The following is a 13,009-nucleotide window of genomic DNA, read 5'->3' on the forward strand; positions in this document are numbered from 1 at the left end:
TGAATTATATTAAAGAGCCATTTAATTTCTTATTTTCTAATTCTAGCAAACTAAGAAAAAGGGGGATGGGTAAAGTTTGAATTTTTGGGGTGTTGCTGCTTTGCAGGCGAGTGCAGAGGCTGGGAGGCGCGTGAAGTAAGGACGTGACAAGCAACGTCCAATCAGCTGCCAGCAAGCGCAACCGCCTTCCACACGAAGCATCTCGACCGGGCGACCGTTTACCACCGGTCAAAACCCTCAACTACCCAACCCTCTATAAAATACCAAACCGCCTACTCCCCTTTACTTTACAAACCCTTACCTGCATTCTCTCACCCACAACCACCACCCCACTCCGAAAACCACCACCCACTACAGAAACCATCGTGAACCACCACCAGCACATCCATGGCAAAGAGAAAGGCAACCAACAACCCAGCATCTACCACCGGCGAAGCCCCGTCAGAAGTCCAGCCAAAAACCGAGTCGCGGCCGCCAAGCCCACAACGATCACAACCACCGCCGACGACACAAATTCCGGCGATGGTTCCATTAGACACACTGGCGGCGTTTCTAAGGAAACAAGACCCCAACAGAGACTGGACAACAACCCTAGCCGGATTTAGCCTAACCGGAGGAATGCCGGCGACATCAAACCCTACCCCAGCTGCAACCATAGAAAACCCACCCACCACCACCCCACGAACCTCAATTCCGACATCCGAACAGATTTCCACAACAGTAAACGCACATTCAGAACCCTCCCACCCTTCTCTCATACACCAACAAACAGAGCCGCTAGACGTCAGCCCTCTTTCCGCCTATCAAGATCCGAACTGGGGAGAAACAGAAGAAAAGGAGAGTGGGGGGAGAGCAAGCGAGAGCGAGAAAGGTGAAGCAGAGGAGATAATGGCCACTGAGGCCAAAATCGATGAAGCAGAGCAGGAGGAGATAGATCTGAATGCAATGGCCAGGAAGCAGGGGTTAATGACGAAAGATGAGTTCCAAGCGGTTTTGGGCAAGGGGGATAGGATTGTGGTAAAACCTGAAGGGGTGGCTGAGGTACTGGACCTCGCATCTCAGGCAGTAGGGAAGGGGGAAGAAACAAAAGAAGCGGAAAGGTCGGAAGGGGTAGCCCACCAATCAGTAGAGGAGAAGACAGACGAACAACCGAAAAAGGCCGAACAACTTGAGGAGGAGAGGCAAGAGCCAGAAACACATCAAGAGGAAGCCTCACTGGTAACTAAATCGAAACCAGTAAAGAGGAAGCTAGTGTTGAAAAATGACCCCAAGGCAGAAAGGCAGAAACCCCAAAGAGTGTCACAGCGATGCTTAGGAAAGTGGACGTCCAACAAGGCAGGAGCAAACACAGCAGCAGATGCAGTGGAGGTTTCGAGTGAAGACGAGAAGACTACTCCTACAAAACCTGGGGAGGAGCCCTCGAATGCTAGCCAGGAGGACACCCAAATGGCAACAGGGACAGTATCAGCAACGTCAACTGACCAGGAGGAGAATACTGACAAGGTGGCTGAGGGTCTGGACCTCGCATCAGAGTCAGTAGGTAGGGAGGAGGCAGCAAGAAGTGATACTAGTGCCCCCATGGTGGCCAAGCCTACCGCCCAGGAGGACATCTCAACACAAGCCGACGAAGAAGCAGAGGCAATGGAAATCTAAGAAAGCAAGTACATTCAAGAAAGGAAGAGGAAGGGGAAAGCCCCTGTCAAGAAGAAACAAGTCATGAAGAAACAGCGCACTGCCAATGCCAGCATAGTGATCAGAGAGCCGGAAGAGAAAGGAAGATCAAGCGACGGCGACTACACTTCCAGCGAGGAGTCTGACTCGGAGAGTGATATCTCTCTGGAAGGAGACGACTATCATGAGCAGCAGCTCCCCGACAACCACCTTGAACTAGTCCATCCTCCGGTAGAGAGGATCGTATACCAGCGGTGGAGGGTAACGCTCACTGATGAGCTTATGGAGGACATGAAGCACTACGACACCAAAAAGCTTCAAGACGCATTTGACGACAAGGATGACAGTAGCAAGCAAGTCAAATGCGGAAAGGTACTCCATATACCCTCTTTGGATGAGTTGTCTGTTCGTGATTCCTTCCTGGCCAGTATGGAAACATTGGGTTTTGAATGGCTGTTAGAGAATAGGGACCCAGAGATATCTGTGAGATTAGCAAAGGAGTTCTTCACCACGTTTAGGTTCCAACTCACTACGGACCTAGACGAGGTGTCAATTTCCTTTAGGATATTCGGTGGAGAACTGTCCATGAGCCTGATAGAGTGGATTGTGCGACTGGGTATGTGTAGCCTGGAGGAGGCTATAGGACCAGACTGGAGAAGCCGTGAGAGGGGGGTACCAAGGCGACATATAGAATTTGAGCCCCGGGAAGCCTGGGAGGAGCTAACCCACCCGGATGCTGGCTAGTTTGCCTCCACTAAATCCAGATCCACCCACTTCAACAACTCCATGCTAAGATTAGTGCAGCTCTACTTAGGCTATAACCTACTGGGGCAGAGCAACTCCGCTGCAAGAACGTCCATGACCAAATTGTACTTGGTATGGTGCGCTAAACGTGGAAGAAAACTGCACTTGGGATTTTGGACAGCCTACCAATGCCACCTGATAGCCACCTACCCAGCCAAAAACTTGTCGCTCTGCCACATACTAGGAGCCTTCGTGCGCAACAACATCATCATAACAGAGGCAGAAAGACCTGTCTCCAATGTACATGGTCGACGCTACTGGCCTGTGTAATATACCCTTCTTCGTCCGCACCAACTTGGTATACTACAGAGAAGGAGTACCCCAGTTCTACCAAATGGGAGAAGCCCCGGGAGGAAGGGCACAACAAGGCCAGGAGGTGCAAGCTATCCAGCTCGACCAAGCACAGAGGCTGAGGCAAGAAAATCTGGAGCGGGCAATGACTGAGCTGGCTGAGGAGAATAGACAATCGCGGGCAGAGATGGCGAAGCTGACAACCCTAATGGAGAGCATCCTAAAGGAGTTGGCAAGAGGGAAAGCAAGTAGTGGAGCTGGAACAAGCGGACATGGAGGACAGGAAGAAGAACCCACCAGACCTGAGGAAGAAGAAGGCAATGGACAACAGGAGGATGATGACAACCAACCCGGACATACTGAAGAAGAACCAACGGACCCACCTGCACAGAACCCTGCACCAAGAAGGAGCAGGAGGAACATCTGACCGAACCACCCCCAACTGACCAGTTAGTTTTCTTTTTAATTTTTAAGTTTTTTTTTTCTTTTGTTTATGTTTTCGTACTTTTATTAAATAGTTAGAATTATATGTTTTAATTGTGAGTAAACCCCATTCATAACACTTAGCCTATTTAATAGTCTAAGTGTGAGAAGTAAAGGGTTTGCTCATTTGGTGCATGTATGTTTATTATGTTTTTCTTTGTGTTTTGTCGTGGGCATGTTACCTCACACTTAGCCTACTGCGTAGTCTAAGTGTGAGGAGTTTATATGTTTATATTTCATGTTTGTAAATATTTTGCTCTACTTTGTTTATAAACCTAGATATATATCTGAAACTCTCCCACTTAGCCTATTGCATAGTCTAAGTGTGAGAAGTTTTTAGATATAATATGTGTTTGTTATAAGTGTGTTTCCGTCATACTAGCCATTCCCAATTTTCACTTCACAGCCCGTATCTGGGGCAGACACTTGTGAAGTGAGAGGGGGGAGCAAATGGCCAGTATGACATGTATATATGTGTTATTTGAGTCAGTGCATGTTAGTTTTTTTTTAGGTTTGTTTAGGTCTAGGAATTATGTGTTATGTTTTATGAATGGGCTTAAAACTCAACTGCCTCGAACTGACGGTAAGGGGAATTGAGGGAGATAAGGCATGCCGAAAAACAGAAACCACCCCCTCCAGTAACCCCTACTCAGTATAGATGATGCAAGTATGAAGGAAAAACCCATCCCTTAGGTCAGACACGAAAGCCCTCTTAAAAGGTGAGTTAGAAACCCCAAAGTGGAACTACTTTCCACTAAATACTGAAAAAAAGAAGAGAGGATACCACATGATGTCTAGGGCAAGGTGACCGCGTGTAGCAAACCCTGAAGGCAGTAGGAAACCCCCTTGAAAAAAAAAGAAAAAAAAAGAAAAAACAAAAGAAAAACCTACCCTTAGAACCCCATTTTCTAGCCTAACTTATATCCCGAAATAACCCATCAGCCACTGGAACTGTGTGCGTGCAAGGCGTGAGACAAGGAAGCAACTGCCCAGGAGGACATACAAAGGGAACCAGCTGAAGAAAAGAAAAACAAAGAAAGAAGGAGAAAATCGATCTGAAGTTTCCAGATCCAAAAAAAAATAGAAGAAGGAATAAGGGTGGCAAAGCAAGGGCAAGCCTCCCTATAAAAGAAGCCACTTGGAGAGAGAGAAGGAGTTCGACAATCACACTTAGAGTTGGTTCCTTAGAGTTCGGTTAGAAGTTCTCGGTTCTCAACACACTTAGTCGAATTCTCTCTAGAAGATCAGTCCTTCAGCATTATCCTACCTCTCGTTCCTCGCCACAGCCATGGTCACTTGACGTCCAAGAGTTTGCCGGAGAAGTCATCAGTACGCCGTTCCAGCCAGTTATCGTAGCAGTGTAGTAGTATCATCGCCCGGAGTGGCACAAACAATCTTAATCGCTTCCTTAGTTTAAAGTTTACTTGTTTTCGTCGTTAGTTATTTGCAAACACTCATCGCTGTTGCTCTTTTGAAGTACTTTGTTATTTTCCAACATCTACATTATGAAGTTTCTATTTCGCATGTCACTTTGGTTCGAGTTTGCTTCATTCTGCCTAGGAAAGTTAGATTTAGTTATTGCATTCAATTTCTAAGTGTGTTCTTATCGGGAGTTGTTGATTTAAAGTGGTAGCTATGTTTAGTCAAGTTTTCGTGCATGAGTTTCTTTTCTGCGCCGTGATTACCACCTTGCATGTCAGTCAGTAGAAGTAAAGTTGCAGTTTCACTGTTTAATTTAAGTTTTAGCATTTAAATCGATGGATCTTGAGTTTGAATTTGTGAATCTGAAGTTCAGTCATGGTGTTTGTGTTTATCTGAATTCTGTTAATACTTGGTGAAGAAGAAAACGTCAAAATCAACTTTAGTTTGAACCACTTTACTTTTAAGTTACTTTTGCTTTTGTTCCCTACTTTTCAGATGTACTGCCCAGACCTGTCAGAGAACCACCCAGCCACCAAATATGCCTTGTAGTCTAAATTTCCCCTTTTAGTAACTGTCTACTTTTCATATGCCTCTGAGACACATTGTCCCCTATTTTCACGAACACTCCCACATGTCTGTTATTTTCACGCCTGCTAGTCAGTAGAGTACCACCTTTATTTCCTGTCTAGGTAAAATCTCAACCCAAGCGTGGTAGCTAACCAAAACACTCAGGAAAGTCACCGCAGTTATCAAAACGTGTCCATCCTTGTGGGAATCGACCCTTACCTCCATTATACTAGCCAGTAGAAGTGGGTTGAGGAAACTTGTTTGAAGCCAGGTCCCGGTTATCGTACCAACGACTCAGCTGGGTCGGGAATCTCTTCCTGATCAGTTGGATACACTCCAAATTACATACGAAAACCACCACAACACTCGAGAGAGTGAAGGGATACCTCCGGGCTTGTCAATGAGTCGTAGGAATTCCATATGTTATTAGGGTCGGCGGCTGACGCATTTTGGCAACTTCTCTTCCTTATCATTTTTGCATATAAATAAGCGTATAGTATATAGAGTGGTGAGAGGATCCCACTACAGTTTAGAATGTTTGAAATATGTACTTGATAAATAGTGGATTTTGAAACAATATAATATGTGCGCTTTATGTACTCGAAATGTGGATTATTTGTTATAAATTTTGAATTTGTTTATAGTAAATACATACGTCATAAGGGTTGAGGTGTGACAGTTTAGGTGGTATCAGAGCGGGGATAGAATCCCACTGGGACATAGCATTCAGGTATATCATATGATACGGATTAGTTATAAGTTGCACATGCATTTGAATTATCATGAACATGTGTCACTGAGAGAAGGGTCAGCCGCCCTGCATCATCAATTAATTGTAGAAACATCTCATATATATGCTGCATCATATGAGGATCTCTATTAAATACCTAGGCTTTTTGGAACAAAGAGTACATAGACCAATGATGAGGTAAAGAGGTAGAAAATTTAAAGAGCTCGGAAAAGTAGAAGTTGTTGATTTTTTGGGACTAATCCGACTGAGGCTGGGATATAGTTAAAAGTGATCGAACCGGTGTTCAATCAGATGAGTTGTATGTCAGAAGAAGGTTTTGATTATAGGGTATCTCTTCTTTGAAGCAATACTTACTCTTGGTGGGAAACAGTCCCACAAGCTATGATACAGCATCTGGTATTCAGTTCAGACGATTTTTCTAGAGAACTCAATGCTAAATATATGCAAAGAAGTGTATTGTGATAAGAAGCAGAGAAGGTTTTGTCTTTAATCAATGAACTATGTTTGTTGATTATGAGCTAACATTATTTCAATATACTCGGTTTTCTAGAGAAGGTGTTGCGAGTTAATTCAATTGAGCTGCCAGCGGATATTGATTCTCTTATTCATACACAAGTTTTGATATTATTATAGGTATAGATTGGTTTTCACTTCATCGAACCAAGGTAGCTTGTCAAGTAAAAGAAATGGTAATACAGTCATCGAGACGGGATCGAGTGATATTTTACAGTAATCAATATATTGTTCCAGGTTTTCTTATATTATCTAGATCGGCTTTTTGATTTATTGGTAGTGCAGATTTATCTGGATTTTCACCTTATCATGAGACATATTTCTTTATTAAGCACTGCATTTATTTTTATGAAGAATTTAAGAATCAGTTACAAGAGTTGTCTGGTAGGAGATTTATATGACCCTGTGTTTCATCTTGGAGTGCACCAATATCATATTTGAAGAAGAAAGGCTGCACATTGCGACTTATATACACTATTGAATGTCGAATCAAGTGACAGTGAAGAATAAAATTCATTATCGAGAATCAAAGACTTGTTTGATCAGTTTCAAGAGTCTCTCAACCATTATTGGAACGTCAGTATTTCAAGTTCGACGAGATGAACAATTCTATGCTAAGTTGAGTAAGGTGAGTTTTTGCTAGAACATGTGGTATTGTTGGGACACGTGGTGTCCGGTCATGGAATAGAAGTGGATCTACAAAAGATTGAACTGGTTTTCAACTGGAAATTTTTATCGATTATTATTCAATTGATAATGAAGTTAGTACGACAGAATTCTTCTTTTGTATGGAGTGAAGCATTTCAAAAGAGTTTTAATGAGTGGAAGCATCGGTTGAATATGTCACCTGTTTTGGTTATCTCCGTAGGTACAAGATATTATGTTATTTATAGTGATGCATTGAAACATGGATTTGGTTATCTTTTGACTTAATGGAAAGTTTATTGCTTATGCGTCGTAACAATTGCAAGTACATGAAGCTTCTTATTCTGTTCAAAATCTGTTATTAGCTACATTATTTTGCTTTGAAGATTTGGCATCATTATCTGCAGGAACGCTTATATGGTATTCTAGTATCTTATATATTGACAGAGATCCACGATTTACTATCTCAGTCTTGATAATGTCTTTTTTGTGAGTTTCACCTCAGAAAGGAGTCACGCAATTCGAGCAAAAAGGTAAGTTGAGTCCTCATTATATTGAACCGTGGGATATTGTTGAAAGAGTTGGACCATTGGCGTATAGGTTAACATTACCTCCAGAGTTGACACAGATTCATAATATTTTCTATGTTAGTAGGATTCGGCTTTATCGATCTGATCTTTCACATGTTATGAAAGATTCTGGTATACAGATTCCTGAAAATTTGAGTTATATAGAAGAACCCGTTGACCGCCAGATGAAACAATTGCGAAGAAAAGATATTCCAATGGTAAAAGTTATTTGGCAAAATCATGTAATCGAAGAGGTGACATGGGAAACAGAGGAAAATATGAGAAAGAACTATCCACATCTATTTACTGGTTAGCAGTTTCTTTGAGTACGTTAACAGCGGAGTGAATTTTGCCGACAAAATTCATAAAGGGGGGAAGAATTGTGACATCCCTAACCTGAAAAATGCATCATTTTATATATATATATATATATATATATATATATATACTTTTTTTTTATATAAGTACATTTTTTTTATATATTTTTAATTGAACAATAAATATTATATAATATATATCTATATATATATATATATATGTTGCTTTAATAATTAAGTGCTTAATTTAAGTGTGTAAATGTATAGTAATACGGGTGTGTGCAATATAATATTTTAAGTATGGAACACTATAGTACTTATAAAAGCATACGTGTACATGGACGAAATTTATTTGATTTATGTGTATATAGGTGTAGTGATTCTATTTAACTACTTATATATGGGATTTTATTTTTATATAGTATTGGTAATTATAGGGGACGACTTTGAGACCTTTTTAATTGATCAAAACTTTATCCTCTATAGTATTTGAATAAATATTCTTTTATGTGTGAATACATGATTATACACGTGGAATCAAGAGAGGAAATGCATGTCATTTGATTAAGCGTATTATTTTGGAACCATGACTAAGCCTAAGCCGACTTAGTTACATATATGAGAGAGAGTATAGTTAATCAAATATGGAATAAGAAAAGAAAAAGATAGGCGACGGGCATAAGGGAATATCAATTTCGAAGAGAGACAGATGGTTGTGAATTAGAAGACGGAATTAGGAGTTCAGTTAGATTCTTGCCTTAGTCAGGTGCGTATAAATCACACTTTTAATTTTATATATTTTATGTGATTGATTGCTGATAAGGCTAATTTCATGCATTGGTTATGTAGTGAAAAACATCACATTTCTGCTGGATCTAACAAGTTTTGTTAAGCCAGGTGTTTGTGTAGCGCTAGATCCAGGAGATGCTGGAGGAGGATATCTAGCGAGGAGCAGGAACGGAATCACGAGGAAAAGCTAGAGGAAGGAAGCCAAAAGCTGAGGGCAATCAAGTCAATCAATACCTCGCTGGGCCCCACCTCGAAGCTTATAAATAAAGGAGTGCGCAACAAGAATGGCAGATCCGTTACACTCCACACACAGTCACGCTCTTAGCTCACACACACTAGGGAAATGGGGAATTGGGGGAGGTTTTCGTTTTCGTGAATTACGTATCAGTGCACCACCGTCCCTTGAGGGCGAAGAAACAATTGTTCTCTTAATTTCTGTTTACTACTCTGTTCCGTCTCGAACTTCACTTTTGGAAGTCGAGCTTGCTGTTTTTGTTGCTGGATTAGTTTAACCGTTCTGTTTACGTTTGATTTGCCTTGATGAAGTTGGATTTCGTGTTGATTATTATGACGCTTGCTATTTCGGAGTGTTTATTTGAGATGCTATCTTGAATTTGTTGCTGAATATCTTAATAGATTTGAGAATCATGGCTATGGAGTTGTGTTTGGTTGGTTTGTTGTTCTGATGCTTGGATCCGGAGTGGATTTAGCATCCGAAGTATGGATCTGAACAGGGGAGGTGAATTTCTGCATGAAATTATGGGAAATTTTGTTCTGCCTGGTTTGCTTCGTCTAGCAGTTTAATTTCCGTCGTTGTTTCGTTTACCGTTAAAATTATGTTTCCAATCTACATCTGAGTTTGTTTTTCTCGATCTCTGCATTTATTTGTGTTCGTTGAAGAAGATGAAGTCATTTTCAGTTGATGCTTTAGTTAGTTAGGCTGCAGATTCGATTCTGTCCGTACTTACCTTTTTCAGAGTTTGGTCCCCACTTGTTTTAATCTCCTTGGTCTAGAGATGTTCGTAGAAGTCCCAGATCTAGTAGTTGATTTGATTTAGTTCTTATACATAATTCATTTTTTTGCCTAGATCTAGCAGTTAGCATAGCATACTTTATTTCCAAATTCACTTAGTTAAATTCCTCAACCCAAAATATGCGTGGCAGCAGCCAACCCAAAAATAGTTTCCAATTCTCTACGCATGTATTTTACGAGTCCATCTCTGTGGGATCGATCCCTACTTCCCTGTGCTAGTTTAGTATCTGTGGTTGAGGGTTTTGAAGGTTTGCTTGCGTACCAACGACCAGACTTCCAGTCTTGTGAGTCTCTAGACCTTGTGATCTAGTTGATTTACTGGATCTAGGAAGTGTGTAATTAGAAATTGAAAGGATACAGCAAGCAGAAAATCAACTCTTCAAATGGCGCCGTTGCCGGGGATGGATGGCGTAGTTTGTTTATGTGTTTAGAGATTTGGTGTAAATAGTTTTAATCTTTTGAATTTCGCTTTTGGCAGTTTATGAGCAAGGGCTCAAGGTCAGGAATCTGGAGCAACCCATCTTGGTCAAGGAACGTGCAGTTGAAGTGGCAAGTCAGGGAATCAACATCCGCCATAACTACCAGATCGGGGTTGTCAACTGTAGATCCATTTCCGTTTGAATCAGGGAGTGAAGAAGAGTGGAATTCATCGGGGAAAGAGGATTCACGGTCGTCGTCAGAAACTGAGCATTCGGAAAGGGAGGAAGAGGAGTCTGTAATGGCAAACTTAGTGGACCTAGACCCAGAGATTGGTTCGCTAACTGCACATCTCGACGGAGAGCCAGCTCATGCCATAGTGTCAAATCAACGTCAGCGGTCTATTGAGATCAAGACGAATGTGCTGGGCGTTTTACCTACATTCTCTGGACGGAGGAATGAGTGTCCTTATGAGTTTTTGAACGAGTTTAGTAAGCTATGTAGCATCCAGAAAAGGCCTAACGAAACTACCGAGGAGGACTATCGCCTGCGAGCGATTCCATTTGCATTGAAAGGAGAGGCAAACACTTGGTTGCTGAGGCTTCCACCTGACTCGATCACCACATGGAGGGATTTCAAATTGGAGTTCCTGGACTATTTCTTTCCGTCCAATAAGACAAACGCTTTGAAAAAAGAAATTCAAGAGTGTAAGCAGGACTACGATGAATCTTTAAGCCAATATTGGTCTCGGTTTAAAGGCCTGCTTGACGCTTGCCCAAATCACAGGATGACGGAGGCTGAAACATTTTATCTATTCTACGAAGGGGCAAATCCTGAGTCCAAGGACTTAATGAATTCCTCGAGCGGGGGGAATTTCACCAAGAATAAGGCAAGCGAGGCACGCGAGATTCTGGGAAGATTAATCGACGCGAAGAAGGCGTATGACTGCCCGCGTGCTATCATGAGGAGAAGCTCCGCGAACACAGTTAAGGAACGAGAAGGAGAAGAGGTTAGAGACAGAATAGATCGACTGGAGAAGGCACTGCTAAATGCCATTGAAAAGAAAAATACCCCTGGGTCGACTGATAAGGAAAAAAACCCAGGTCAAGAGGAACATCAGCTTCAATTTTACAATAATCCCTCACTCGATGGAGATTTCCAAGCTCAAGTGAATGCAATGGGGAATTGGAATCAAAGTAATCAAAATACCAACTGGAACCAGTGGAAGATTAAGGAGGCACCATGGAGGGACAATCCTTGTTTCAGATGGGCTGAAGGGAACCAACAACCACAGTCACAACACCCAGGTCCAGCGGAGAACCAGCAGACATGGCCCAGCCGGAATCAGGAAGGACCACAGCATAATTCTAACTGGGCAGGGAAGCAGCAAGAGGGGCTGAACAACTGGAATTTCCGTAACCAAGGGGATCAGCATAACTGGAACAACAGGAACCAGAGCAACCAAGGGAATTCTTATGTGCCACCGCATCAGAGGAACAATTCAGGAAACAATCAAAATTTCCAACAGAGTCACCCAGGTCCAGCAACCCAGTACAACAATAATCAAGGAGGTCAGGGAAATTTTCGCCAGAACCAGGTGGTTGGAACCAATCAAAATCAAGGATTTAATCCCAGTTCAATTCAAGGTTTCCGACCACAGCGGAATCTTGATGACATGGTGCATGACCTGGTAAATTTCCAACAACACATGCAGAATAACATGCAGGCTAACAATGACGTGGTGCACAAAATTCAAGATGCCCAGCAGGAGCAGAAGTCTGCCATGGACATGTTGGCAAAGCAGATGTCCCAGTTGGCCACGTCGCTGAACGAAATGCGGGGAAATGAAGGGAAATTGCCTGCCACTGTCAAACCACCAGACCGAGCAAATATTAGTCAAATTACCTTGAGATCGGGGAAAGGCTATGAAGGACCGAAGCAAGTGATAAACGAGGAGACACCCTCACAGATGAACGGAGAAAAGGGGAATCAGAAGTCTCGAGGAGATGATCCTGGACTCAGAGAAATTCCTATACAGGATGACCTCCAGGAGGGAGATTTAAGGGGATCTATGCCTCGACTAAGTGACCCATTTTTCCTTGATCCAGAACCTGAGTTGGAACTTAAAGAGGGAAGCAGGGAGACAGGTGCAGCCCCAGCAGGGAGTTCCACGAATGCAGTAAAGCGACCCAAACCATTCCCATATCGAGGAGAAGCCAAGAAAAAGAAAGATGATACTGAGGACCTTGTGGAAATATTTAGTAAGCTGGAGATTAACCTACCCTTTTTGCAGGCTCTGAAAATACCCACCTTCAGCAAGTTCATCAAGGAATTCATAGCAGGAAAAACCAAACCTGATGGGAAGATTGTTATAGGAGAAAATGTATCCGCCGTGATACAAAAGAGGAGGATGCCGTCAAAGTGTACAGATCCAGGTATATTCACTCTTCCTATTTCTATAGGTGATATTAAAATTGAGCATGCCATGTGTGATCTAGGTGCTTCGATAAATGTCCTACCGCTGTCAATATATAAAAAATTGGTGGGAGTCAGTTTGGTCGATACTAAAGTAGTGATTCAGTTGGCCGATAGAACATGCATATCGCCTGAGGGAGTATTGGAAAATGTCATAGTCAGAGTGCATGATTTCCTATACCCAGCTGATTTTCATGTGATAAAAATGAGGGGTAATGAATCTGCTGAGTCTAGTGGGGTGTTACTGGGGAGACCCTTCCTT

The 13,009-nt window shown here is 42.3% G+C and overlaps 1 protein-coding gene across 1 annotated transcript; it reads left to right on the forward strand.

Annotated features, from left to right (window-relative positions):
- Positions 1-888: 888 nt before the first annotated feature.
- LOC148926270 (uncharacterized) lies at positions 889-8,030 on the forward strand. The gene is made up of 2 exons (XM_089059057.1): positions 889-1,041; positions 7,653-8,030. Exons 1-2 carry the CDS (start codon positions 889-891, stop codon positions 8,028-8,030), a joined length of 531 nt encoding a protein of 176 aa, XP_088915183.1.
- Positions 8,031-13,009: the final 4,979 nt, after the last annotated feature.

The sequence above is a fragment of the Salvia hispanica genome, chromosome 5, assembly GCF_029641045.1.
Source record: "Salvia hispanica isolate PSC_SH4W2 chromosome 5, Shi_PSC_v1, whole genome shotgun sequence".
NCBI lineage: Eukaryota > Viridiplantae > Streptophyta > Magnoliopsida > Lamiales > Lamiaceae > Salvia > Salvia hispanica.